Raw genomic sequence first — 26,386 nt, 5'->3', positions numbered from 1 at the left:
AATTAGATACAGAGTTTCTGTATATATTCAATCTGTGCTGCTAATTTTTATTTTAGTACCATTAAAATTTATATTTTTTATGTTTTAAAATAAAAATAATAATTTACTGAAAATTACCATACCTGATATATATATACCTGATATATATATATAAAATTCAAAAATAATATAATAGGAATAGAATCATAATTTTCAAACCTAACCCGGGGTTGATCCGGCCAAGGGGTCGGGTCCCGGGTTTCATGGGTCAACCCGAGTCAATCTGAATCAACCCGGAAAAATTAAAAATATATATATATTTAAAGTTTTAATATTTCATATGAAAAAATTAAGAAAAAATCCATGTGAATATAGACTATCCATATTGTAAATAATAAAGTTTAAAAGAATATTTTAAAAATTTTTTTTACCCCACATTGAAAAGATATTATGTTATCCTTTTAAGTTGAAGTATTTAAATCAAAAAAGATTTTTTATCCCACATTAAAAAAATATAATTTTTTTCTTGTGAACATAGAGTATATATATATACTAAAGGGCTTTAAAAATCACATTAAAAAAATAACTTTTTTTCTTGGGAACATAGAGTATATATATATACTAAAGGGCTTTAAATCCCACATTAAAAAAATAACTTTTTTTCTTGGGAACATAGAGTATATATACAAAAGGGTTTCAAATTTCACATTGAAAAATAATTTTTTTCTTGAGAATATAATGCATAAATATTAAACGGGTTCAAATTTCACATTGAAAAAATATAATTTTTTTCTTGTGAACATAGAGTATATATATGAAAGGGTTTCAAATCTCACATTGAAAAAATAACTTTTTTCTGGGGAACATAGAGTATATATATTAAAGGACTTCAATCCTACATTGAAAAGATACTATATTATCATTTTAAATTGATATATTTAAACAAAAAAGTTTTTTATCTCACATTGAAAAAACATAACTTTTTTCTTGTGAACATAGAGTATATATACGAAAAGGTTTCAAATCCCACATTGAAAAAATATTTTTTTCTTGGAAACATGGAGTATATGTACTAAAAGATTTCAAATTCTACATTGAAAAAATATAACTTTTTTTCTTATGAACATAGAGTAAATATATGAAAAGGCTTTAAATCCCACATTAAAAAAATAATTTTTTTCTTGGGAACATAGAGTATATATATTAAAGGGTTTTAGATCTCACATTGAAAAAATATTATGTTATCCTTTTAAGGATATGTTTATTTTCCGGAATTCACTTTCCGGGAAACCACTTTCCAAACTTTCCTGTGTTTGTTTGTCATTAGAAAAATTGGTCAATGAAAAACACTTTCCAATCAAAATAAAAATTGGCTTGGTTTCCAGGAAAGTGTTTTCTTGAAAAATTTGGGTGGAAAACACTTTCCGGAAGTTGTGAAAAATTTAGAAATGTCATATTATTTGCTGATTATATCAAATTTAGTCCTCAAACTTTTGATTGTTGTATATATTTTGTTTTGAATATTTATTTTTCAATTTCATCTCTTAAACTTTAATTTTTATATTAACTTTGGTCCTTATTTTTATAATTGTTATTTGTTTTTCCCTTATCATTTTTTTATTGAAATTTTTTATATATCAAATTTGGTTCTCATTCTTTTGATTGTTACTTATTTTATTTGAAATAATTTATGAAATGTTAATTATTATTATTTTAATTTCTTCATCTTTTATTATTTTTTTTTAGATTTGATCTCTATTATTTTGATTATTATTTATTTTATTTGAGATAATTTATGAAATTATATTTTTTTTCAATTTCATTCCCATTCAACTTCTTAATTTGTAAGATTTGTTCCTCATTATTTTAATAAACTTGAGAAAAATAAAATATTGATAAGTTATTTTCCAGCTCATTTTCCATGACATAACCAAACACTGGAAAGTGTTTTCCAACTTATTTTTCATTATGCTACCAAACATCAGAAAATAATTCACTTTCCTGAAATTCACTTTCTCGGAATTCACTTTCCAAAAAGAAACTACTTTCCAGCGAACAAACGGGGTCTAAGTTGAAGTATTTAAACCAAAATTTTTTTTATTCGCATTAAAAAAACATAACTTTTTTCTTGTGAACATAGAGTATATATATGAAAGGGCTTTAAATCGCATATTGAAAAAATAATTTTTTTCTTAGAAACATATAGTATATATACTAAGGGGTTTCAAATCCCACATTGAAAAAACACAACTTTTTTCTTGTGACCATAGAATATATATACGAAAAGGTTTCAAATTTCACATTGAAAAAATAACTTTTTTCTTGAAAAAATAGAGTATATATACTAAAGGATTTCAAATTTTACATTGAAAAAATAAAATATTTTTCTAATATTTATGTAATGAACTTAAAAAGTATTAATAACCAACGAAAAAATATGAAAAAAAATATAGGAAAAAAACCATATTTGAGAAGAAAAAAGAACACCGAATCTGTCCGGGTTCGCCTGGGTCATGGATCCATCCGCTGGGTCGACCAGGTTTTGTCGAGTTGTTACACCGGCCTATCTTTTAACAAACTTGGACAGTTCAATCACCAGGTTGACCTGTCGGGTTGATCCGGGTTTAATAACATTGAATATAATACTAGAAACTAGTTAATACTTACAAGTGTGAAGAACGTGACTGGAAAATATATATATATATATATATATATATATATATATATATAAACCAAATTTAAAATGTAGTCTATTTAATGGTTAGTGATAGCATTGTATTGTTTTGGAATGTAAGAGATAACATTAGGAGATTTAAAAATTACGTAGCCGTAGATAGAAATTTACAGGGGCTGAAAATGATTTTTTACCTGTATATACACAAGCACGCGTTTTGCAGAATAAAATAAAAATGTAAAGTTATGTATATCTTTCTATAAAATATTTATAATCAGGTTAACAAGTCACTAGATGCTTTTCTCACCTTTAATTCCATAGTTAATTTTATGCGTCAAATTATTAAACTCCTATAGTAATTTGTATACCTTAATGTTACATGAATTAGATAAAATGATATTATTTTATTTTTTTAAAAAAAATTAATATTTATTTTCACTTAATTGTTTTAAAAACCTGGTTTGGTTAAAGTCGACTCATAGACTGGGTCGGTATTAATAGCACTGTTGACACACTCTTAAAAAAAAAAGAAATTATCAGGTTATTTAATGAAATTACTTGCTTGCTTCGAGACATAGAAGAAGGAAAAATATTTAGAATTAATGCCATAACAAACTCAAGCACTTACGATTATTGATTAATTAATTCACAAAATTGACAAAACTAAACAAAGAGACTAAGATGCATCAAGTAAATTAGTACCACAGTAGCATCACAGGGCGCATAGTCCACATATAGAAACTTAAAACATTGATAAAAGAGAGGGGACACCATATCCATGATCATTTGGTAATTTGAGATTTAGAAAGTCTCTTCTTCGCTGGGAAGAGGACGATGAGATCTTGTGATGAAGAAATTTTCATAGATAAACCCAGCGAGTCCACCACCAATAAGGGGTCCAACCCAGTAAACCCAGTGGTCTGTCCAGTCCCAGCTAACCAAAGCAGGTCCAAATGATCGTGCTGGGTTCATTGATGCTCCAGAGAATGCACCGCCAGCCAAGATGTTGGCTCCTACTACAAATCCAGTCAGCATTGGACCTAGCCCATCAATGGATCCCTTCTTGGGGTCGACTATGGTGGCATAGACTGTGAACAGCAAGGAGAAAGTCAGTACAATCTCCCATACTACTCCTTGAAGATAGTCCATCCCACTTGCAAGTGTATGCACTGGAGTAGCCTGCAAAAAAACAATTAGAAATCCAACTTAGAAAAAAAGTAGCAAAAAATATAAAAACAAATATGGGGTAGGCGACAGCAATCTCCGGCCTATACTAGTACAATGATTGAAAAACACGCCACAACAATTAATTTTTAAAACATGTTAGGACTTAAGAATCAAAAGGAACTAAGTTCCTCGTATAGCTCAACTTTGCTGGAAAAAGTTCTGAAATCAACATTTTTTTATATATATCCAAAGTTTTTCAATTTTTCCAGATTTTGTATGGATTATGTCACTATTCTAAATTAAATTCGTACTAAACTTAATTGCACGGGGCAAGGCTTCAATTATAGATTTAGAGGGTTGACCCTAAAAAAATATTATTAAAATAATATTGTTTTGATGAAATAAAACTTTTTTAAAAAATCAGCAATTTAAGATTTGGATTTTGACATAATAATATTCAGGTTTTATTCACATCAACTAAATTTTTTTATCTTTTATTTTTTCGACTTGAACCTATCTATCTAGATTCTAAATTGATAAGGTCTCAGATTTGTTAAGTCAAACCGGTATAACAGCTATACATGATTAGATGCACATGTTCTAAAACATACATGTGTTATCCCTAAGGTCTATAAATGGCTCCAGCCAATTGCCTTACCAATCCTCCGGTGAGATACTTGAGGAGGAAACAAGCAGCTGTAGATGCCAACAATTGGTCAATCCAGTAGAGGATGGATCGGACAACAGTGATGTGACCACCAAGAAGAAGGCCAATAGTCACTGCTGGGTTGAGATGACCACCGGAAATGTGGCCAGCAGATATCATCACGGCCACAACAAGTGCATGTGCCACAGCCACAACAAACAAGCCCAGTAGAGCATCTTCTGTTAGCTTATCTGTTCACAGAAAGTGCACAGCATAAAATTCTTCATTAAACTTGTTTCTGATATTTAAAATCCTGGCATTAACTATCAACGAAGATTAAGAAAGAAATTATAATACGAGAGTTGGGGCATAAATTTAAGTGAAAGTACCAGCAGCCATGGCAGATCCCACACCAGCAAAAACAAAGAGGAAGGTGGTAACGAACTCGACTACAAGGGCTTTGAGGCAGTCAGGCTGAGCAGCCTCATGACGAGATCCCAAGGCAATTTTTGTCATCTTCACCCACTCTACCTAGTGATTGTGGATGCCTTAACAAACCTTAATTAATGGGATTAATTGGAAGCTTATGATATGAGTAATTAAGTTTGGAGCTGCAATATTTATAGGCATCATTCATGTGATGCCCTCACTAGCAACTAGTACTGATGGCACGTTATCATGCAATAGAATTATTTTGTAGCCAAATTACTTGGATACCCATTACCCGTTGACTTAGTTTTTTTTTTGTTTTTTTTATTTGTCATGTCTGAAATTGTTAGGAGTTTTTCTCTGGCAATATAATTCTCTGATGAATCCCACATAAATACCAGTACAAAAAGGAAAACTTTATTTGCCATTCAATTTCTACGTTACCCTTTTGGTATGAAAAACTTCCAATATTAATCCATTTTCGTGCAAGAATGACAAAAATTAATGCAGGCAGGGGGGGATTAAAAAGGGTAAAATGATGCCTTTTTATTAAACCTTATAGGGCCCAAGTATGAATATATGTTGGTGATGATAGGAAAGGGAAACGCACGGATAAGAATTGAAAGGTCGATTTGCAAAACTAGTGCTAGACTTTCTCACAAATCTATGTGGTAATTTTTAGTCGTTGGTGATTTGCATGGTCTTGGGTAATCGTGTTAGTGGAAACCGAATGTGTTTAACTTTTTCTTCGTTTGTTTTTTTTTTAACGATGAGATTTGATCAACTTATCATTATCATTTTAGAATTGAAATTCATACTTTGGAGTATAGTGCAAACGTTAAAACAAACTCTAAAGATAGCAGGCTAGGGCTAGGAAAATAGGATAGGATAGGATAGGATAGGATAGTTATACAAAATAAATTCATAATTTTATTATTGAAAAGCTTACAACTCCTTCATAAATCTAAAATTTAACTTAAATAAAGTAAGAAACCTGAAAATAAAATAAAAATAACAAAAATCCTAAACAAATTAGGAAAAATAAAATTATTAAGAATAATATTTAATTTTATAAACTAAATAGGAAAAAAGTAAAAATAACTAAGAAAAAATAATTTTTCCTTAAATACCTCATGCATCAGTTTTCTTAGGATAAAAAAATTACCTTCAAGTTTAAATTATTTTTGTCTCGATCTCATGGATATTCAATCAATACTTTACAACCCCTTTTCTTTCTTCATTTCAGATGTGTAACTGTTTTTTATATCAACTTCAATTCATTCATGTTAAATTTTGCATAAAAAACATCAAATGACAAGTGATTTCTCTTCCACTAGTTTATAGAATAATGAATTAAAAATCTCAAATTTCCTTAATCAACATGTGTTGCATCTATATAACCCTTAAACAAATAGATCTTAGTGATAATAGTAAACTTATAATCAAAAGGAACAATACAACCTAAATTAATAAAAAAAATTTGTTGAGTATTTTCTATGTTCTTTTTACACACAATTTCTAACTTATCAATAAAGACACAATTGATGACATCATCATTGCCATTAATATCATTATTTTTTCTATCATTATCAACATAATCATCATTAAAATAAACGTCATAAATTGACATAGAATATCAACTCACATATATCTCATCATAAATGGAATCACCAAAATCTCCATGATATTTATTCTAATTAAGAAGTTGCTCATCTACTAATACTTCTTAAACGAGTTCTTGAAACTAGTCATGAATCTATCTATGACAACTCTCTTTATTATCCTTCAATTTTTTCATTTTCAATTCCACTAATTGATAGGATAATTCTTCAATTTGCTTCTACTTGTTTATTATCTTTAATCAATGTATTAGTTTTGTAATTTATCTCTGCATGTCTTCTACTATGTACCAGTTTATAAACATCTCTTTCCTGAGAGAAAACCTCATTCCCTTCTATAATCTACGACCACCTATTTTAGCCATGAGTATTCAACATAATACAACAACTAACCATCAAGAATTGTTGGTCTCCAATACCAACTAACATAGATGAAAACGCAAACAAGAAGATACAAAGCTAGAAAGATATAATTAAAGTCGAATATAATTGTCATAAATAACTCTAATTCATAATAATATTATTGAATATATCTTTTCAAGTAATTTATCTCTTTAAAAATTCACAGAAAATTAATCTTAATAAACTAGGAAGACCTAAAAATAAAATAAAAAAAAGTTCTAAAGAAACTGGGAAAAACAAAAAATAAATTAAGTATAATATTTAATTTTTTAAAATTAAATAATAAAAATAACTAAAAATTAATAACTTTCCTTAAAAACCTCCTGTATCAAGTACACTACCTATGGAGCCCATTAGCTCCTACTAAAACTCTTTTATATGATCATCTAACGAGAAGTAGGTAGGGTGCAAATTAATGATCGTCAAGAACATGTGTGGATCGATATCTAGGTTCAAGTGACAAGACCAGGTTGATTATTCATCTGCCGTGTAATTTACAGTGATCGATGAACTGAATTTGTTTCCTCCTGATCACAGACACAGATATATATCTATAATGAAAACTGTATAAATAGAAGAAATGAAAAGACCGTCTTCTATATATGTGTGTGGGAATCTTGGAGAAGTTTGGTATATATGTAATTGAATGATCTCCAAATCCCCAAATGCAATTATATATATTTTGAGTTTATTATCTTCATAAGTTTTCCAGCTTCATAGAAACAATCGATCATCAAAATGAGTTGAGAGTTGAAAAGGATTAGATAATAAGACATGAAGATTAATTTTGGCCTTCCTTTTCATACGAGTTCAAGTCCACTTTCAGCACATAATTATATCGATATGGACCCTACCAAGTTATAATTGTTCTAAAGCATGATGCATCATTACTGATCCACCACCAAACTCAAAAAGCAAAACTGATCCGAATCCTTAAGAATGATTCAATGGTGAATTCTAAAAAAAAAGGATTCGATTCAGAGGTTCAAATTAAGCATTAGGTCAACATCCACATGAAGCAAAACACATCATGTATGCAACATCCACGATGATTTTTCCTTTTGGAATCCCTAATGCTCTTCTTTTTTTCGATCGCTGCTTCTGTAATTTAAAGAAAAGAAGGGTTTGTGTTCAATCATACACCAAGCTTTCCATTTAGTATGGGAAATTAAACAGTATGATATACCCCCACCACCACAAAAGCTGAGTTGCTGGTTCGATGTTGACATAGAAAAATGTCATATTCAAATAATGAGCATGAGTACATTGTGTCGTCTTCTTCATTCTTTTCAATCAATTCGGTTCCAATGTCTTATTGTCCTCTTTGACATTTTAATAGTGAAGCTCATTTTATCACCCATGTGATCATCCCTCTCTCTATATCTACACTCTATATCTACACCATTCTTGCTCTCTTCATAAATTCTTGAAGAGGAACTAGCTCTGGCTGATCAGTAATATACATAAAAGATCATTAATAAATATGTTTAATTAGACATTCTTTCATTAATAAGATTGATAGGCAGGATACGTGCTAATATTTCTTTAAAAAATATATTTTATATATATGATAGTCATTTAGAGGAAGGAAATGAATTTTCGTAAGAGGGGTGTCGAAAGAAATAAACTGCTGGAATGAATTTTAAAATTAATGAGAAAACTAGGAAAGATTATATATGGATAAAATATATATAATACTTTTGAAGGGTTAAAATGCTTAATTATTACGAAAAACTAAAATATTCAAGAGTCAAATTAATTAAAAACTTTCAAGACTTTGAGTGTGAGTACCTGGCTCCCAAAATAAAATATGGTTTCCACCCCTCATCATTCATGTCATTCTTCCATCACAAATTCATAAAAAAATGTAGGATACCACTAAAAATAAAATAAAATAATGGAATTTTGGGGTAGCTTTGCAATACTTAGAGCTCATAATTAAGATTCCATCTCTCATGTCCATGCTTTCAATATCCTTAATTTGGGAGCCAGAATTCTCTCCAAGTGACAAGGCCACTTCGTCGGCACATGGAGGAAGGCTTGAAACAATGTCTCATACAATGTTGACATCAAAACAAGATAGAGGCAACACAAGGACGGTTCACATTCGCGTGAGAAAAAACATATTGAAAAAGCCTACGTTCTTGACAAAATAAAATAACAATTAGAGATGGAACGGAGGATGCATTATTGTGATTCCCAGCTAGGGCGAGCACCATGTTGCCTTATTAATTATTTAAAGAGGTGACTGATTCATCTCTTTGTCGTTTAGGCCATCATGATTCCATTGTATGGTCCAATTATGACAATAATTACTACTAAAATACAAATTTTACTAAGGTACTCTATTTAGTGGCAAAAACACCCAAGAATGAAAGCTATGCAGTGCATGGATGAGAAATTGACCCAATGAAACTGCATAGCATATTGTCATGCTGATCCTGGCCACTTCCAAGCAGTTTTCTCATGCCAAATTGAGGCGAGGATTATCTCTCCAAAGCAGAATTTGAAGTCAAAAGATACCCAATAATTCATAGATGGAATTACTAATGACTGATTCTTCAATTTCTTTTTTGAATTATAAAATCCCATGTTTGAAGTATGATTAAATATTAAGGTAGGGTTTCTTAATTTGGTCAATGCTATATAAATCGATTTTTTTATTGTTAATGGGAAGCTAAAATTGATTGGCAAAATCTTCTTAGTTTGCCAACTAAGCAAACTTCATCACGTTTGCGACAATGAGCCCAAAAGGATAATAAAAAATAAAATAAAAACTCCCATCATATGCCACGCTTGATGCAAGAATTATAACACCAGTTAACTGTCTTTATACAATTGACTAAGCATAGGAAATGAATTTGTATCGAATTGGCTAGCGAAAACAAGTTCGTTTTGAATTGAAATAAAAAAGGGTGTGGTGTCATGCTTTTATATATATATATAAAACATGGAAATGCTGAAAATGATATTTTTTTATCTATATAATATATATTAAATCTGGCTGTGGGTTGATTTGAGGTTTGGCTCAAGCCGAGTTTTAAAAAAAATGAAGAGAATTACTTGGTATGATTGTGTTAAAAACTCAAGTTCATTGTTGCTTTACTAAATTAAATCTCACTAATTTTTTTCTGAATTTTTTTTTTAAAATTAATATTATTATATTAAAAAAAAATGCTAGACCCGGTTTAATAAGTATGTCACTGGTTACAGATGTTTGACTACTTTTACCTTATATTTTATATTTTTGTTAGGCTTTCTTTGAAAATTAAATCCCAATCATAGCCCACCAATAAGAGCTCATAATTGCTCCACGAATTGCTTATATTTTATTGTCTACCCAGCCTTCCATTGCAAAAAAGAAAAAAGAAAAAAAAAGTAGAATTAGGCCCATAAATATATCCATGTAGATAGCTAAGCCCAGTATTTAGAATATGAGCCACATGCAAACAGCCCGGATGCCAATGGCAAAACGTGCAAGAGGACAACAATTAACAGAAAAATCAGAACCAGTTGAACCAAGCAAGCAGGTAGAGGTAGGAGAGGAAGACAGGAGACCAAACTATAAACAGACAGGGAAGGAACAGATAAATGTTAACGAACAGTAACAGTGCCATCATCTTCTTCTTTTCTCTTGTCTCAATGTCTCAACACAGAATAAACCTTCTCTTCTCCTACATTCCTTTTAACTTTCTTCCCCATCCAAATATGCCAATAACAAGAGTAATAGTAACAAAACAGTCACTAGCAATTACAATCCGTCAAGGAGACTAGCTCTCTTTCAGCTTGGAACTGGTAAGCAACCCTTTACTTCCCTTTATCTCTTACTACTAAATGTAGTAATTAGCGATGCTTAAACTGACATTAAGTATTTTGGGTTTTTCTACAGATATCCCACAATCACAGTTCTTAAGTGGAAACTTAGCACCAGCAAGAAGTAGTGAGGTTGCTGAGAAAAATGTACTAGAGTGGGTTGAGAATGACAAGAGAAGAACGCATGCTTCATGGTGCCTATAATGGACTTGGACAAGGCTATAAAGTATGTCTCTTTAGCTCCTTTGAATATTGCAAAGTTTGTTCTTGTGTTCATGTAGCAATGTGAGGTTTTATATAATAACTGTGGCTAATTGGATGTTTGGGATATTCAGATTTTATACTGAATTTCGAGGAATGAAGTTGTTAAGGAAAAGTGATGTACCTGAGGACAGATATAGTAATGCTTTTCTTGGATATGGACCTGAAGACTCTACTCTTGAACTTACTTATAGAGAGTAATTATCTTTCTTTCATTAATTGGATCTGTACTGTAGTATTGTTTTATGCATATTCCTGCGTCCACCATTGATGTTTCGAATGAACTTCTGGTCTTTTCAATTTTTTATTTATTTATTTGGTAATGTTTGCAGATCATGAAGATAACAAGTATGATAATGGAAATGGATTTTTACATTTTGGTACTGCAGTGGTGGATGGCTGGATGCTAGTTAGTCTTTCTTAAAGTGTTTGCTTGCTACCGAATTCGACTGTTGAGTATCTTTCTTAACAGGTTACTAGGGAACCGGGTCCAGTTAAAGGTGGAATTACAAAAATCCCATTTGTTGAAGACCCAATGGCTACAAGTTTGAGCTCTTGGAAAGAGGCCTGACTCCTGAGCCCCTATGCCAAGTGATGCTTCGAGTGGGTGATCTTGATCGCTCCATAGACTTTTATAAGAAGGTTAGACGTAATCAATGCTGTAAGAAGCTGCTTCGTTCATTGAAATTAAAGCAGTGGCATTGCTTCTTCAGATGCACCAAATTCAAGTTTCCTACTAACCTGTTCTTAATCCTTGTTGTTACAAGCTCTTCTCCATAGAAGCATTTCCCATTTTCCTCAAGTATATTGCTAGGCATAAGATGCCACTCTAATTAGTTGCTTGTTAATTATTCTACCTTCTCATAGCCATGATGGGTTATGGCCCTGAAGATAAAAATGCAGGTCTGGAACTGACATGTAACTATGGGATTACAGAATAAAACAAGGACAATGGCTACACGCAGGTGAATTCTTACCTTCTCTAGCAGCATATACTCCAATAATTTAGTTTCACTCCATTTAAATAATTCTTCCCTATCACGGTTATCATTATGTCATATCTTTAGTCTTCTCATCTGGTTTTTTTTCTGAGTTGTTATATGTGAAAACTGGATGTTTATATCTCTACCGGATTGCAATAGGCACAATTGATGCCTACAAGAGTGCAGAGGCAGTCAAGCTCTGTGGAGGAAAAATTGTCCGTGAGCCTGGCCCTAAACCAGTTATCAACACCAAGATTACTGCATCCTTGGATCCTGAAGGTTGGAGATCGGTATGATTTTTAATTTTTATGTTTGTCTTTCCTAAGAAGCAAACTTTCAAGTCATAAAAAAAGCTTACTTCTAAGCTGTGCTATATCACTTTGTTGGAACTCAAGTGTTTGGTCTTTGGTGCAACTTCTCATGCTAAAGAAGAAAAAAGCAAGAAGCAAGCTGGTGAAGAGAGGGGGAACAGTGGGATATTTAAACATGGGCTTTAAGAGTTACAAAAATGGAGGCACACATTCTGTGATACAAGAAAAGGGGCTCTCAATAAAGATAGTGCATCTTTGTCCTCAGCTTAAACCTTACTTGCTTTTCATCTCCACTCTTTTGTGCTTTGATACGTAAAGAGCTAAAGGCTCGATTTTTCTTGAAAGGCGGGATTCATGATTACTTAGATTCTCCTTTATCTCCATCATCACTATCACTGTATAGAGAGGAATGGGGCCTTGCTAAGCAATTGGTAGAAGGAAAATGCAGCAAGCATCATTTGTGAATAGCACAACTTTCTTATCTAATTGTCTGTACATCATGAAACGCTTCAGCATCATGTAAAACATGCATATCTAAGACTTGAAGATAACAATCTTAACTCATTGTGCAAGTATAATTGCATAGAAATTGGAGTATAGGAGGAAATTTATCTTTTGTTTGAATTATAATTCACAGAGATAGTAGGAAGAAGAAAAAGATATATAATCTACCAGCCTCTCCAAAGGTTCCTCCACCACATCATCCAATCACATCACCACCACCATCCAATTCTTTGCCTACTCCAAACAAATTTCTCTGTCAAGAACTTTGAGCAAGCTCCGCAGTTTTGCAGATCTAAGGAGGGAGAATACGATAACCTACTGCTACATCCACTTATTTTTCCAAAGCCAGCACCAAAGTGTTCCCTGTCAAAAGATCACCTCCCTCTTCTCCCTCTTTGTGAAGAGGCCACAAGCTCAGAAAAGGTTCTCATGGACCCACCATCCGAAGATCCACCACGGGATCCCATTGCTAAGTCATGGCTGCAAGTGGAGAGCACAAATGATGACTTTCCTTCAGACAAAGAATAGTTATTTTGTGATTTTAATCCTAGGATATCAACTAGTTTTCAATGGTGATATCAATTTAAATGTTGTGGTTGTGCGATATCATTAAAATGTCGTGGCAGTATCAACATGCAAAAATATACTATTTTATCTGAAAAAATTCGAAGTGTATTATTCTACTGAAATTTAAAAATAACTATGCTAATTTACAATTTATCCAATAAAAAGGAGGAAGAAAAGTCCTTGAGAATGCTTTGAGAGTAATGTAGGGTTTATGCTTTTCTCTTTTAACCCATCGTATTTATTTTTTCCACTTTTTGCCTAGAGTTGTACTGTCTGACCCCCTTTTTGACTCCAAAAGAACACAAATTTTGGCACTACTTTCTTCTCGAAACCAGTAAGAGAAGAGGAAAATGCCGACCAGCCAGCGGTATCTCTGCATTTGCTTTTTCGTCATTTGCTTTAAGTCTCATCATGTCTAAAGCCCATTAGAGGTCCCACACTCCATTACCATCTAAATATGGTGATTAACCCTCCTAGCTGCTTGATAAGGGTTTTTTTTTTTTTTTTGGGGGGTAATTGTGGTTAAAAAGTATTTCTATAAATTTTGTTTTTTTTATTTTTAAATCATCCTAATGCTATGCTAATATTAAAAAAATATTTTAAAAAATAAAAAAATATTTTTTTAATACATTTTAAAATAAAAAATATTTTAAAAAACAATTCATAAAAAACTCTTACCTTCAAGGCTTCAATCCTCACCAATTCACTAGCTACCAGATTTTCAAGATTGATACTCAAATTAGCAATCCACAAAGGCAACAGTGCGGGTAGGCTATGATAACAACCTATATAATATTTGTAATCGTGCACGAACACAAATTTGGATAGCATATTTGGGGGAAATGGCTGCATATATAATTATATTTTAAAAATCGTATTCAATTTATCATTTTATATTTCATTTCATTTATCTATCTTAAAAATTGTTTTGCATTCATCTATATTTTAAAAATTGTTTTTACTCCAATTTACCCTCTTAGATTTTTCACAGTAAAACTAATGAAAATACATAGACGATTTGTACATGACCAAATTTGAGTTTTATATATATCCAAAATACCCCTCGTTAAAAGAGAGAAAAAAAAATTGAAAAATAGGGTTAGTAAACTAAGATTCAATAAATTAAAATTTAATAATCAATTTTCATAAATTGCACATGCAAATTATTTCAGTGACAAGTTTTGAATTCTAGCATCTCCTTTAAATTCTTTTTAATGAGTATTTTGATCACATGATATTATTTTGTTATTTTTATGATAAAAATCTAACAAAATGAAATATTAAAGCACAGGAAATTTTTAAAAATAGATTAGATGCAATTAAATACATAAAAAATATATTAAAAAAAATTCTTGAAATATAAGAATACATAGAGCCATTTTCCCAAATATATTTTAAAGCAACCTCGATATTGTCCAACAATGTTGATGGTTTAAACCCACATTATACGTTTTAATATGAAGGTGAAGGGAGAAAAAAGATGATTGTGCAAACGTCAAATTAGAAACTTTCATGTAGTCACCAAACTAAAACTTTTGTCAGTTGGATCTTCAAAACGTATTAGGCATTCTTCAATTGGGTCTCCTTTTATATGAACAAAAGGTCAAATTTTCCTCAAAATCGCATCATTTTATTGCATAATGCATGCATTCAGACAATAATAATAACAGACATGATAATAATAGCAAACATGGATTGTGGACCTTAAGGAACAGAAAAAGGCCTTTTGTCATGATATATATGCATAACAGTATGTAAGAAATGGTTACGGTGGCGAATCTAAAAGGTGACAGATCAGTGGATGTGGCAGTAAAGGTACTATGATGGGGGATCGTGAGTAGCATGTTGATGGCAGTGCAAGTGATTGGTGCTATTGCAAGGAATGCAGTGGTGGGGGTCTAAAGAAAATGCATGCATTAATAGCGGTACCAGGAAACCATACATGGCTTATGCGATGGGGTAATCTCACCAGACATTAATCTGCCCATAAAAGAACACAATCTGTTGGTGTGCATATTTAACCCAATGGATGAAAGCTTCGCCGAATACAAAACCTTAACAAATGTGAAATGTTACCCTTTCAACTAACAGTCTAAAAAGTGTAACTCAGCTATGCATAGCTAAGAGAAAAATCTAGCTGTGTAGCGCCGCAAGTGGGAGCCTGTAGGCCTAAAATGATCTACAGGCTCCATGCAATAATTGCGACAGTGATCGCGCATAACCTATAAAGATAAATTTGCAAGTTTTGCACCCATGATGGGGATTATTGGTGAAGCATATCAAATAATAAGCAAATTATCAATATCCTTTAACCTAGAATAAATCGGTCATTTCTGCTTATAAAATCATGCTACCGCTCAGGATATTCTATACGCAATAGGTGACTTGCCTTCAGCTAAAAATTGAATACTCTGGTTATTATCACTCCAGAGCTTTATTTAAATGCAAGCATACTACCTGCAAGTCTATCAGCAGCCTCCTCGTCTGGTAGTAGTAGCTTAACTCTCTCTAGATAGTGCATGTCTGCATAGCTTTATTCTTCAACCCTGAGTCAGAGTCGTAGAATATCATATTTCTGTAGAAGTTGACTCATAATGAAACATACATCACAAGTAGAATTTAAATGTTGAAACATGGTATGAACCCACAAAAGAAGAGCTGTTACTAATTTTAAAAATATTGCATTATGAGTAGCACTTCTTTTCCATAATCCCTGTGGAATTTCTCACGTATACATCTTGTAGTCCACTTGTCGTATTCTTTGTCACAGCCTTCGATGACAGTTTGAAATATCTACTTTTCCCAAGACCTAGGCATACACAACTGATTCTTATTATTTGACAACAATAATACTTTGGAAACATAAATTATCTGACACAGACGAGTGAAAGAGCATATTCTTTCTTTCCCTGGCAAATTAGAATGGCAACAAGAAGAATCGTAATCTAGATTGGTTCAAAATTAAGAGTAAAGATGTTAATTACCTCAATGTCTAGGATTCAAAGCTTTCCAGAATCCACACACCAATTCAAAGATCTAACAAACCATCTTCATTTGCATCCATACTTCCAATAGCTCTTTCCACTCAATAAACGAATTTCATACAAAACTTTAACTATAGCAATCTGAAAATGGAAATATATAGAGTTAAGCATGAAAAATGTTTCCCAAAACTTCATTACAAGATAAAAAAAAATAATGGCAACTGAGAAAGCTCCACAAGAACAGGCAAGATGACACAGTACCTGAAACACTAGATTTTGGTACTTCTTTCAGATTATGAAGAATGCAGGTACCTAGATTCAAATTGATCCAGGTAAAAAACCAAGGTTTGGATTGAAAAATAAAGCACTAATAATGGAAAGTACTTTATTATGAATGAAATAAGTACATGTCAAAACACCCATACACGATCCAAGGATAGAGGATCAAACGAAACAATCTACATATCCTCAATTGAACAACAAACAAAAAACAGACTTAATCATTTTTCCATCTTAAACAACAATAAAACCAAGCTTTGATGGGGCCAGCACCATCCAATGTGTCTACTTGTAGTCACCTTGTGAATAATACATTTAAGTAACTTGACATTCTTGATGCAAAGAGATCAAGCCATCCAAACTTCATGTCAGAGACATTGCTATCCTGGATTCTGTCCCCCAAATTACAGCTGTAAATATAAAGGAAAGATCAGTAGTTGAAGAGATGGTACATTGTTTCATATAAATTATTGCCATGAAAATATTCATGAATAAAAACAGTAGAACACAATCACGATGCATTAAATACAGAATAATCTCTGAAAGTGATGTTGCCATACCAATTACTTCGCTGAAGAAATTCTCATCAACCTGCTTGAAGCACCAGCTCTGTTCCCAAGCCCGCGGCCAATGTTAACAGCATCAGTCGACCCATCTAGTTTCATAAAATCCCTTCTGGATGCACTGGGCGGAACAAAAGAAGTTGACGGCATTGATGCATTGTTCATATTCTACAGAAACAAAATCTCAAATAGCTGTAATTCCACCAAATTTACAGCACAGTGATTATAGTGACAGTAACTGGTAAGAAAAAAACTGTCACCAAATAAATAGAATAAGTTGCATCAAAGTACAATATCAGCTATGCATTCTAGCTACATATAGGCATATGAAGAGAACATAGAGAAGAAAATACAATGGATCACAAGAATAGATGGCTCACATGTTTGTCAAGTGGATTATCAGCAGTTAAATTCCGAGAAAATGATGACCCCAACTGCATATGAGTATCTGGACGAGCAACCTTATTTGATCCTCTGTGATCAGCAACCTCAGCAGAATAAGAGGCACCATTGACCCCTGAAAGTGAAAAAAAATGAACATATAAAAATGATGTTTTCTGTAAATACCATATAAAAATAGATGAATTTCTAGAATCCAATAGAGCAAACTCTTTCATATCCTATGCAGATAAGTTTCATGGCATCCCTCTCCATGATCCCCTGTCCACTACAAAACTTTGTCCCTAATTCACTCAGGTGCATCTTCAATCGAGAATCCAATAAGAAAAGGCCTAATGGAATGACTTCGCATAAAAAAAGGACTAAAAAACATAAAAACAGTTTTCTAGATTCACTATGGATTGAGTATAAGTTCAACATGAACGAAGAAAAAAGGATTAAAAAAGTTCTAGTTAGGTGTTAGAATGGTTAACTATAAATTTGTCAGAATCTAATTGAGGTCATTGTATCATTGTTCAGTATTTACTAAGCCATTGCAGTACAGCAGATGAACTTTTAAATCCAGAAATCACACATTAATGTTGTCATAAAATGAGACTGGCATGATTGTTAAAATAAACTACAAAGAACCTATCAAGGAGAAGTTCACTTTGAGATTTCAAACCCTCATTTCTACTTTTATATTTTTATGCTTAAGCTTATGCCTACAACCAATTCCCAAGCAAATGAATTAAGCATTAATGTGCTGCTTTAAAATGGACTGGTTTGATTGTATTAAGGTGTCTAACATCCCACTAACATCCTCCCCACAACTCCTGCAAAAAGCCAAAGCCCTCTTTCTCACCGCAAAAAAACAGGAAGCCACAAGATTCAAATATGATGGAAAATTAAACAAGAACAGAATGGCAATCCTTGAGATCTAACCTTTATCCTTATTGAGATCCATTGCCATTGCTCGACTGCTTGTCACTCTAGAATTTGGCTGCAGGTCCTGAAAAATCACACAAAAAGGAAAAAATCAAAAGAAGATTAATAAGCTACTCCAGAAGCAGAGTGGATTAGTTTACAGAATGATTTGGTGGTAATTTTGGACCAATTCAAAAAAAAAAAATAGAAAAATAACCACAAAAAAAAGAATATAAATTACAATCTCAAGAATAAAAGTCTTTGCATGACTCATTATAAATATTTTAAAAAGAGAAGATTCGAATAACTAACAGATGACTGAGGTTGTGGCTTGGGCCTCTGTGTCTGCTTGTACTTCAGGATGGTCCAGTCAAAAACAAAATCAAACTCAAATCCTGCCAGAAATGGGAAAAAAAGGAGATGAAGCCATAGAATATAACTGTCAACTCCGATGGCCCACATGGATGTGACTCTAAAACAAAATGGACTACTCAAGTAATGGACCAACAATTGTTCAGTTATCAGTTTCCAGGATTCGCAGTCCTCAATGACCAACAAACATAACTTCCCTATCATCCCCCCTCCAAACCAACATTAAAAAGAATTCCTCACAATTTAATTAAACAATTACCTTCCCGAGTAAACAAGTCACGAAAGAGGCGCTTCAGAAATCCATAATCAGGCCGTTGGTCAAAAGTTAATGAGTGGCAATAATGGAAGTAAGAAGCAAACTCCACAGGATGCGACTTGCATAGCACCTCCAGAGAAAAGAAAATGTGATGTCAACAGACTATTAAAGATAGAAGGTAGATATTCAAACTATTACAAGGAACCAAAACAGTATCAGAATTCAATTTTCAAAACCACAACTCTTGAAGCTCTTTTTCTTCTTTCCCATGACAAATGAGCTATCCAAGCATTTAGTAGGTTTCCCAGACTTTTTAAGAAGATAAATCTCTATATATGTTAAGGGAGAAGGAACTATGTTGGGATATCTTGATTCAGGGGAAATGCAAGGAGGTTAGCTTCTTTCAAATAGATAACATGGATTATGGAGTCTTAATTTTTTAGAGAAGTTGGTAATTCCATGAATTTCAGGTTGCTAATATATTTTTTGGGTTTCAGATGAGCGTGCATGTGATATATGACAAGAAATAGGATTTGATGAAAACATTTGAGAAAAAGGTCTCCTTCTGAGGGACCAGTCTTATTATCATAGGGGAAAAGGGTAAATACCTCTCCCTCTAAATCCAGGATACAAATTCCAAGTTGATTAATTGCATTTGACCACATACCTCAATTGGAGTTGATAACTTCTTCTCGCATATTTTATCATACTTTTGCTTCTTTGTTGCCGCTTTCAGACCCTGCCATGGAAGGCTAAACACAGAAACCAATTATCATAAAATCAGAGACCAACTAATCATATCCTGTTAAAACATCACAGCCTCCAAAAATGATCACATAGTAGCATACCTTCCTCTCAAAAAGTATAAAAGAACGTAGCCAATAGACTCCAAATCATCCCGACGGCTTTGCTCTGAGTAGAAAATAAAAGATGAGTATGGAACAAATGGTTCATTTGATATGTCAAACACACTAGCAAAACATCTTTGACTTACCAATTCCTAGATGAGTATTGCAACTTGCATACCTAGCAGTTCCTGTTAAGTTTTTGTTCTCTCTTTTTGAAGGGGGGAAAGGGAGGAGAAAAAGGAGCCTTAGTCAATCATGGTAGATAAATGAAGATTCAGGGGAGGGGGGTTTACATGATATGCAAAAACAAGGGCGCTGAGAAAAGGAACATATAGATGCATGCACATCGTCAACAAAGGCACATATCTTGATGCTAAACAAAATAATAGACACCTCCAGAATAACAACAAGCCAGTAACATCATCTTAAAATAAAACCCTGAAGATAAGAGGCCTAACTCGACTACGCAAAACCAAGCCTTTTCCAACTAAATTTGATGAATAGCTAATATAAACTTTGTGAATGAGAAACATGATGTCCTGATTACCACTTTTGAATGTTATCTAGCAAATACCACACTTGTAACCATTAAACCTGACAACAGAAGCTAAGTCCATAGCTAAACTACAAAGTTTCAAAAATCATAAATAATTCAACCCTCTTTCTCACATGAAAACTGCATTACCATTTTCATTCTCACATTGACACTTAAGAGAAGAGATCCCACTAGAAATCAAACATGAGCTTGGTTATAAGAATAACTACCTGTAAGTAATATGTTGGTGTGTTGTCGGATCCCTATATCTTTTCGCAAGTCCAAAATCAATGACATAGACCTGGCACGCGTAACAAAATTAAGGGAAATTTATTAACTAACAAAAAAACCCAATAATCATCCACATATAAGCAGTGCACTTAACGCAAAATGCACAAAAAAGAGAGAGCAAACAATTACCTGACTAGCTTTCCTTCCGAGGCCCATGAGGAAATTATCCGGTTTAATATCCCTATGCAAAAACCCTTTCACATGCATGTATTCAATCCTCGCAATCTCCATTAAGAAAAACCAAACAACCAACAATCAAAACTCACCATCCAAACCCGAGAAATGCATTCAAATACTATAAACGGAATCTTATCATTGATCATTACCATCTGATCAGCCAACATTAAGACTGTTTTAAGCGAAAACTTCCTCCCACAGTACACAAACAAGTCCTCGAGACTCGGTCCTAACAAATCAATTACTAACACATTATCTTCTCCATCAACTCCACACCATTTTATATTCGCGATACCACCTGAACAACACAATTTCCACAAATTAAATTACCTAAAATAAATAAAATAAAATAAAATCAACAGTCAAGATTTCCTCATACAAAATTTCTGAAAAATACTTACTTCCTCCGCCAAGAATCTTATACAGTTTGGCTTCGTAGAGTAATTGCGGATGCTTCGTACTCCTATTTTCCTACAAATTAATTACAATTAAAGCTTAACAATAAAAAAAATATCAAGATCAAAAATCAAAATTAAAAAAAAATCGAGACTTACAATTTTGACAGCAACGATCTCACCAGAGTGAATGTGAGTAGCTGATAAAAAAAACGAAAATCTATCAATCGTAGAGTAAATAGTTAGGGTAAATAATTGGAGAGATTAAAGAAAAAGTAGTACCGAGAAAGATTTCACCGAAGGATCCGCTTCCGATTTTGCGACCTAATTTATACTTCTCTCCTATAATTCTCTCCATTCTCAAGCATCAAACGCAGAAACTTATTTGCTGGAGAGAGCTGATAAGAGACGATAGGAGAGGAGGCGACAAAGCTAGCAGAAAACGAGAGAAAATGAGAGAGAGGGTCGCGATGAGGAAGAGGAAGAGGAAGAGGAAGGTGGAGGAGGGCAATTGGTGAACGTTGTTTTATTTTTGTTTTTTGTTTTTTTTGTTATTTTCGAAAACGTGAATTGGATAAGAATGAAAAAATGACATGTCGGTTGCTGCGTAACTGACAACTCGATCTACGACTTAAGAACACGCGACCAACCCCGAGTCCCAAGTGCCAACCCCATTCTCTTTTTTTAAAGATTAAGATAATTTTTAGGACTGAACTCGTTGCCCTTGCGTTGTTGGGATCTCGGCTTCAATAACATAAATGTTAATTTATTTATGATTATGATTAGCATGTTGAGTTGATCATATCTAATTTATTTGTCTTTGTTATTGTAATGGAAGTTTTTTTATTAAAAATAAATTAAAATAATATTTTTTATATTAGGATATCAAAACTATAAATGAACTTCTAATAAAATTAATTTAATATTTTTTTATGTAAAAAGCAATTTTAAAAATAGATTGTAATACAAAAATAAATACTTGGGATCATTGAATTTAAATCTAATTTTTTTATGTTTTTATTTGTGCTTCCTTTTATGGTGGTTCTATAATTTTATTATTTATTTTGATTCTTTTTTTTTAGAAATTCTTTGATTCGTTATTGTGTTTTGAGTGTATTTTTATTCATAAATATGATAAATTGATTTTTTAAGTTCAATGAATTGAAATTTAATATTAATTTTACGTTTTTATGTGTGTTTTCTTTATAGTAGTTTTATAATTGTACTACTATTTTTTTTTTGTTTAATGTGGGTGTTTGGACCAACTTACGCGTACTTCGACTAATTCCACGGACCCTGAAGTTAACGACCATGTAAACCTCCAGTAGCCATCATATAAGCAACCACTATACTCGAACCTGAGATCACAGAGAAAACAAACCTCTTGGTCCCAAGCTCTTACCACTGGATTACCACCTAGATGGTTAATTATACTACTTATTTTGATTTCTTTGTGTGCACACAATTTTTGGAAAATATTATTAACATGTTTCTTTTTTATTAATTATATATATTTGTGTGCTTTTTTCTCTATGATACTAAGAGCGTGTTTGGCAGTGTGGTTGCGGGTGCTTTTCAAATAACTTTTCGTGCCAAAATGCATGCCAACGATGTTTTTTTATTTTTTAAAAATCATTTTTGACATCAGCACATCAAAACGATCCAAAACGTACAAACCATATTAAATTTTAGCAAAAAAAAAAAACAAAAAATTTTCAAATTTTTTGGGAGCGCGGCCGCAGCCGCGTTCCCAAACGGTGCCTAAATGAATCTCTTTTACCACGTATCTAAATATAAAAGATAAAAATTAAACACCATACCAAGTTTAATTAAAAAGAGAAAACATGAGAAAAACCTTTAATGAAAAACTGTGAACTACAGTTTCTTAACACATGTTTTGTAAAATGTTTTTACTTAGATAAATTGAAAGCTAATATTTAAACTTTGATTTAAGATGTTCTCTATATATGATCATTTTCAACTTTGATTTTTTTAGTTATTTTTTTTTAATTTTTTCAATTTAATTAATTTTTCAGTTTTTTTACTTACCCGTCGTTAATATATTAAGCATTTTCAGGCAAAGGGTCACCCAGGGAAATCTCCAATATTGATGGGGTGGCAGGGTAAGTTATGGACTATTTATTGATTCTTGATGCTCTGGCTTTCTGGTATTCTTAAATAATGCAGAATTTATCAAAGATATAATGCCTGTTTTCTGTATGAATTATCCAGTAATTGCAAGGATCATTTTTCTCCAAAAAAAAGTTGAAAATTTAGATTTAAATTCTCGACGAATTCCTTCAACCAAAACAAACAATCAAATACATACATTTAAAGCTTTCAATGGCACGCTGTGTATATTGTCTACGTCGAAGTTTATCAGTGGAAGTTCCTTGTGTAAAAGTACTAGCTCGTCCCCACATAATTTTTTTGTAAGGTGCAAATAAATTAGTGTTTTGTTATTCCAATGGCTAAACAACGGACCGTAAAATATTTAACAAAGTTTTTTTAAAAAATAAATAAAAAAGGAATCCATGAACTTACAATTCTATTTCAAAAAGAGATTGAAATCCAAAATATTGTTTTAATTTCAGAAATATAGAATTGTAAGAGAATAAAGGAAGGTGGGTTTTGGCATTCCTGTGGTGCTTGTGATCTTGTCAACTCCTTCATTCTTCTTGGCTTCTCCCATTTACGTCAAGTCAGAGGCCAAGGCAAGCTGGCTAGCTGAATTTGCTCGAGTTTTGGTGGCCTCCTTTAAAAATACAAGTATCAAATCATCATCCCAAGCCAAAGACGAGAGGTATCAAACCAAGGATTTTTAGAGGACTCCCAAAAGGTCATTGTTCTGTCTTATGTTTCTAAATAAAGCTTGAGTTATTCAAAACCCTGAAGAAAACTTGACCCCAGATGGAAGAGCTTCAGATCCATGGAATCTTAATTTGTGCAGTATATGAAGTAGCAGAAGAACTTGAAGCACTAATCAAGGTAATCCCAATATGGTCAACAGGAGTCTTAATGTCTACAAATGTACTTCAACACTCTTTTATAGTACTCCAGGCATCAACTATGGACCGATCGACTACATTTCAGTTATATATTTTCTCATCCCTCTAGCATAAAAAATGAGGAGAAAGCCAATTCGTCTCAGCTTAAAACAAAGAATAGGAATTGGCATTCTATCGTCTTCTACTGCCATGCATGGCAGCATTGGAAATTATAGAGAGTGTCTGGCAAAAAACCGCAATCAAGGAAGGATTTTCAGACGACCCTAATGCCGTGCTACACATGTCAGCAATGTGGTTGTTGCTAAATTTTTTTCATAAATGAGTTTTCTGAGGCTTCTGTGGTATTGTTCAGAAAGAGTTCTTCTATACTGAGTTGCCTAAAAGCATGTCTAGCGTAGCCTCCAATCTGTTTGAGATGGGACTGTCTGCCGCAAAATTGGTAGCGAGCTTGATAGTAACTATTGTCCGCAACTTCATGCATCAAGGGAGAAGATCAGGAAAGTTGGCTTGCAAGCAACATCAACAAGGGGCATTATGAATGCAATCATTGGCTCCTTGCTGGTTTGAGTTTTTGGTTAACTTCATATAATATCTTGGTTGTAGCAAGGCTTATGGTCCTTGTAAGTGAGAGGATGGAAGCAATGATGCAGATGAAGGGGGAGTCTTGACAGGTGAGGATTGGTAGTTAAAAGTGAGGGAATTGTGTTAAATATTATCATGACTTTTAGCTGGATCTTCATGCATATTTGTCCATGAGAACACAAACAATCTGAAAGAAACTCAAAGGTCTTGAATAAACAGCTTGGATTATTGATAATCACCAATACTTTTCTTCATTATTGCTTGCTCTTCTTTCCAATTTAAATATTTATTAGATTTGATTTCATTATTTATTTTATTTTAATTAATTAATAATATTTTTTTTCAATTTGATTAATTTTGGATAATGTCAGGTTAGGAGAGTGCTGTGCTAGAAGGCAAAAGTGTCCTGACGCAGAATTGAAGGTTGGAGTTGCTGAGAAGAAAGTGGGGTCTCGCAAGGTTGATTCCTCGTTGCAGCAGTTTGAAGAGGAGCCATCCACTACTTACGTGTTGGGAATTTAAGGTTAAATTTGTAAGAGTTTACATTTTGGTCTCAAGATTTTTAAAAAAAGTTTAATTAGACCATTCAAACCAAGGGTTATTTAAGAGAAAATAATTACTTTTGCACTCCATAAATTATGTATTGTATTTCTTTATTATTTTATTTGCTCTATTTTTTTTCTATGTCAGCATTCCCACACCTGGAATTCTAATTCTGTCCCCCTTTATTGACTCGATTTATTTGTTTAGCATATTAGTTTATATAATATAACCGAGTGTTATAATACTCTTACATATATTCACATATTTTTTTTATTCAACAATAAATAATATTTTCAACCCAATTTATATATAAATTGAGTCAAAGTCTTCATCTTCATCTAACATTAACAATCCTGGATTCAAAGACACAAGTATCTCTCCTTTTAATTTTTTATATATATATCCTTTTAATTAGAATATAGTTTAATTTATTTAATTATTAAAACCATGAAAATAGAGTGTTTGGTATCGTGGTGCAGTATACTTTTTAAAAAGTTTTTTTTATTTAAAAATATATTAAAAGATTTTTTAAAATTCTTAACATTATCCCATCAAAACTATCAAAAAAATAAAATAAAAGTATTAATTTAATATTTTTTAAAAATAAATACACTTTTAAATTGCATCTAAACACATTTTCAAATGTAAAATGAAATGTAATTTCTTCAAAGTTAGAGGGATGCCATTTCTCATAATTTTCTAATAAGTATTTGGTCAAATTAGAATATGAAATTCAAATCTACGTTTAGTTTGCCTAATTACACACACACGCTATCCCTTGTTTATATATATATATATATATATATATATTAGAGTTCACTATTAATTAAATTATAGACTTAATAAATCCCGGATCCATCCTCTAACCTTATCAGAATCACAGTAAATGCTTG

The 26,386-nt window shown here is 32.4% G+C and overlaps 2 protein-coding genes, 1 long non-coding RNA gene and 1 pseudogene across 13 annotated transcripts; 2 read left to right on the top strand and 2 right to left on the bottom strand.

Moving 5' to 3' along the window:
- Window positions 1–3,252: 3,252 nt before the first annotated feature.
- On the bottom strand, window positions 3,253–5,068 carry LOC133687904 (aquaporin TIP4-1). Its single transcript, XM_062107242.1, has 3 exons — window positions 4,856–5,068; window positions 4,479–4,717; window positions 3,253–3,832 (listed from the first exon to the last, which is right to left on the bottom strand). The coding sequence occupies exons 1-3, from the start codon at window positions 4,980–4,982 to the stop codon at window positions 3,455–3,457; spliced, it is 744 nt and encodes a 247-aa protein (XP_061963226.1). The 5' UTR covers window positions 4,983–5,068; the 3' UTR covers window positions 3,253–3,454.
- A 5,272-nt stretch (window positions 5,069–10,340) lies between these two features.
- LOC133689143 (uncharacterized) lies at window positions 10,341–12,749 on the top strand. 5 transcript variants are annotated; one of them, XR_009841261.1, is made up of 8 exons: window positions 10,341–10,711; window positions 10,806–10,955; window positions 11,065–11,187; window positions 11,323–11,370; window positions 11,463–11,632; window positions 11,858–11,955; window positions 12,133–12,263; window positions 12,403–12,749. It is a non-coding gene; the product is annotated as an uncharacterized LOC133689143 (long non-coding RNA). The 5 variants fall into 5 exon arrangements; XR_009841260.1 differs by having other exon boundaries at window positions 11,323–11,338; window positions 11,463–11,955; XR_009841258.1 differs by having other exon boundaries at window positions 11,463–11,955; window positions 12,369–12,749.
- A 2,587-nt stretch (window positions 12,750–15,336) lies between these two features.
- Window positions 15,337–21,926, bottom strand: LOC133689142 (casein kinase 1-like protein 3). Of its 7 annotated transcripts, none has more exons than XR_009841253.1 (19): window positions 21,643–21,926; window positions 21,520–21,560; window positions 21,367–21,436; window positions 21,115–21,263; window positions 20,918–21,013; window positions 20,728–20,798; window positions 20,109–20,170; window positions 19,963–20,026; window positions 19,782–19,866; window positions 19,118–19,244; window positions 18,799–18,881; window positions 18,505–18,571; window positions 17,562–17,698; window positions 17,179–17,349; window positions 16,918–17,028; window positions 16,601–16,651; window positions 16,340–16,480; window positions 16,004–16,164; window positions 15,869–15,901 (listed from the first exon to the last, which is right to left on the bottom strand). XR_009841253.1 is itself a non-coding variant. In XM_062108915.1 (15 exons), the coding sequence occupies exons 1-14, from the start codon at window positions 21,716–21,718 to the stop codon at window positions 17,182–17,184; spliced, it is 1,296 nt and encodes a 431-aa protein (XP_061964899.1). In that variant the 5' UTR covers window positions 21,719–21,926; the 3' UTR covers window positions 16,700–17,028; window positions 17,179–17,181. The 7 variants fall into 7 exon arrangements, 1 of the variants encoding a protein (XP_061964899.1); XR_009841252.1 differs by having other exon boundaries at window positions 16,021–16,164; XR_009841251.1 differs by having other exon boundaries at window positions 15,337–16,164.
- Window positions 21,927–23,470: 1,544 nt separating this feature from the next.
- LOC133688334 (protein NRT1/ PTR FAMILY 1.1-like) lies at window positions 23,471–24,996 on the top strand (annotated as a pseudogene).
- Window positions 24,997–26,386: the final 1,390 nt, after the last annotated feature.

The sequence above is a fragment of the Populus nigra genome, chromosome 3 (assembly GCF_951802175.1).
Source record: "Populus nigra chromosome 3, ddPopNigr1.1, whole genome shotgun sequence".
Lineage (NCBI taxonomy): Eukaryota > Viridiplantae > Streptophyta > Magnoliopsida > Malpighiales > Salicaceae > Populus > Populus nigra.
Note: the sequence above shows the minus strand (reverse complement) of the source record. Positions and strands in the feature narration are given on the sequence as shown.

Excerpts from the sequence above, each read along its gene's own strand:
- LOC133687904 (XM_062107242.1), bottom strand. The coding sequence starts at position 4,982 with ATGACAAAAATTGCCTTGGGATCTCGTCATGAGGCTGCTCAGCCTGAC. Across the intron at positions 4,718-4,855 it reads GGGATCTGCCATGGCTGCTG|ATAAGCTAACAGAAGATGCT; the intron begins GTACTTTCACTT and ends TTCTGTGAACAG. Across the intron at positions 3,833-4,478 it reads AGTATCTCACCGGAGGATTG|GCTACTCCAGTGCATACACT; the intron begins GTAAGGCAATTG and ends GTTTTTTTGCAG.
- LOC133689142 (XM_062108915.1), bottom strand. The coding sequence starts at position 21,718 with ATGGAGAGAATTATAGGAGAGAAGTATAAATTAGGTCGCAAAATCGGA. Across the intron at positions 20,799-20,917 it reads TCGGAAGGAAAGCTAGTCAG|GTCTATGTCATTGATTTTGG; the intron begins GTAATTGTTTGC and ends TACGCGTGCCAG. Across the intron at positions 17,699-18,504 it reads GGATCTCAATAAGGATAAAG|GGGTCAATGGTGCCTCTTAT; the intron begins GTTAGATCTCAA and ends TTTCACTTTCAG.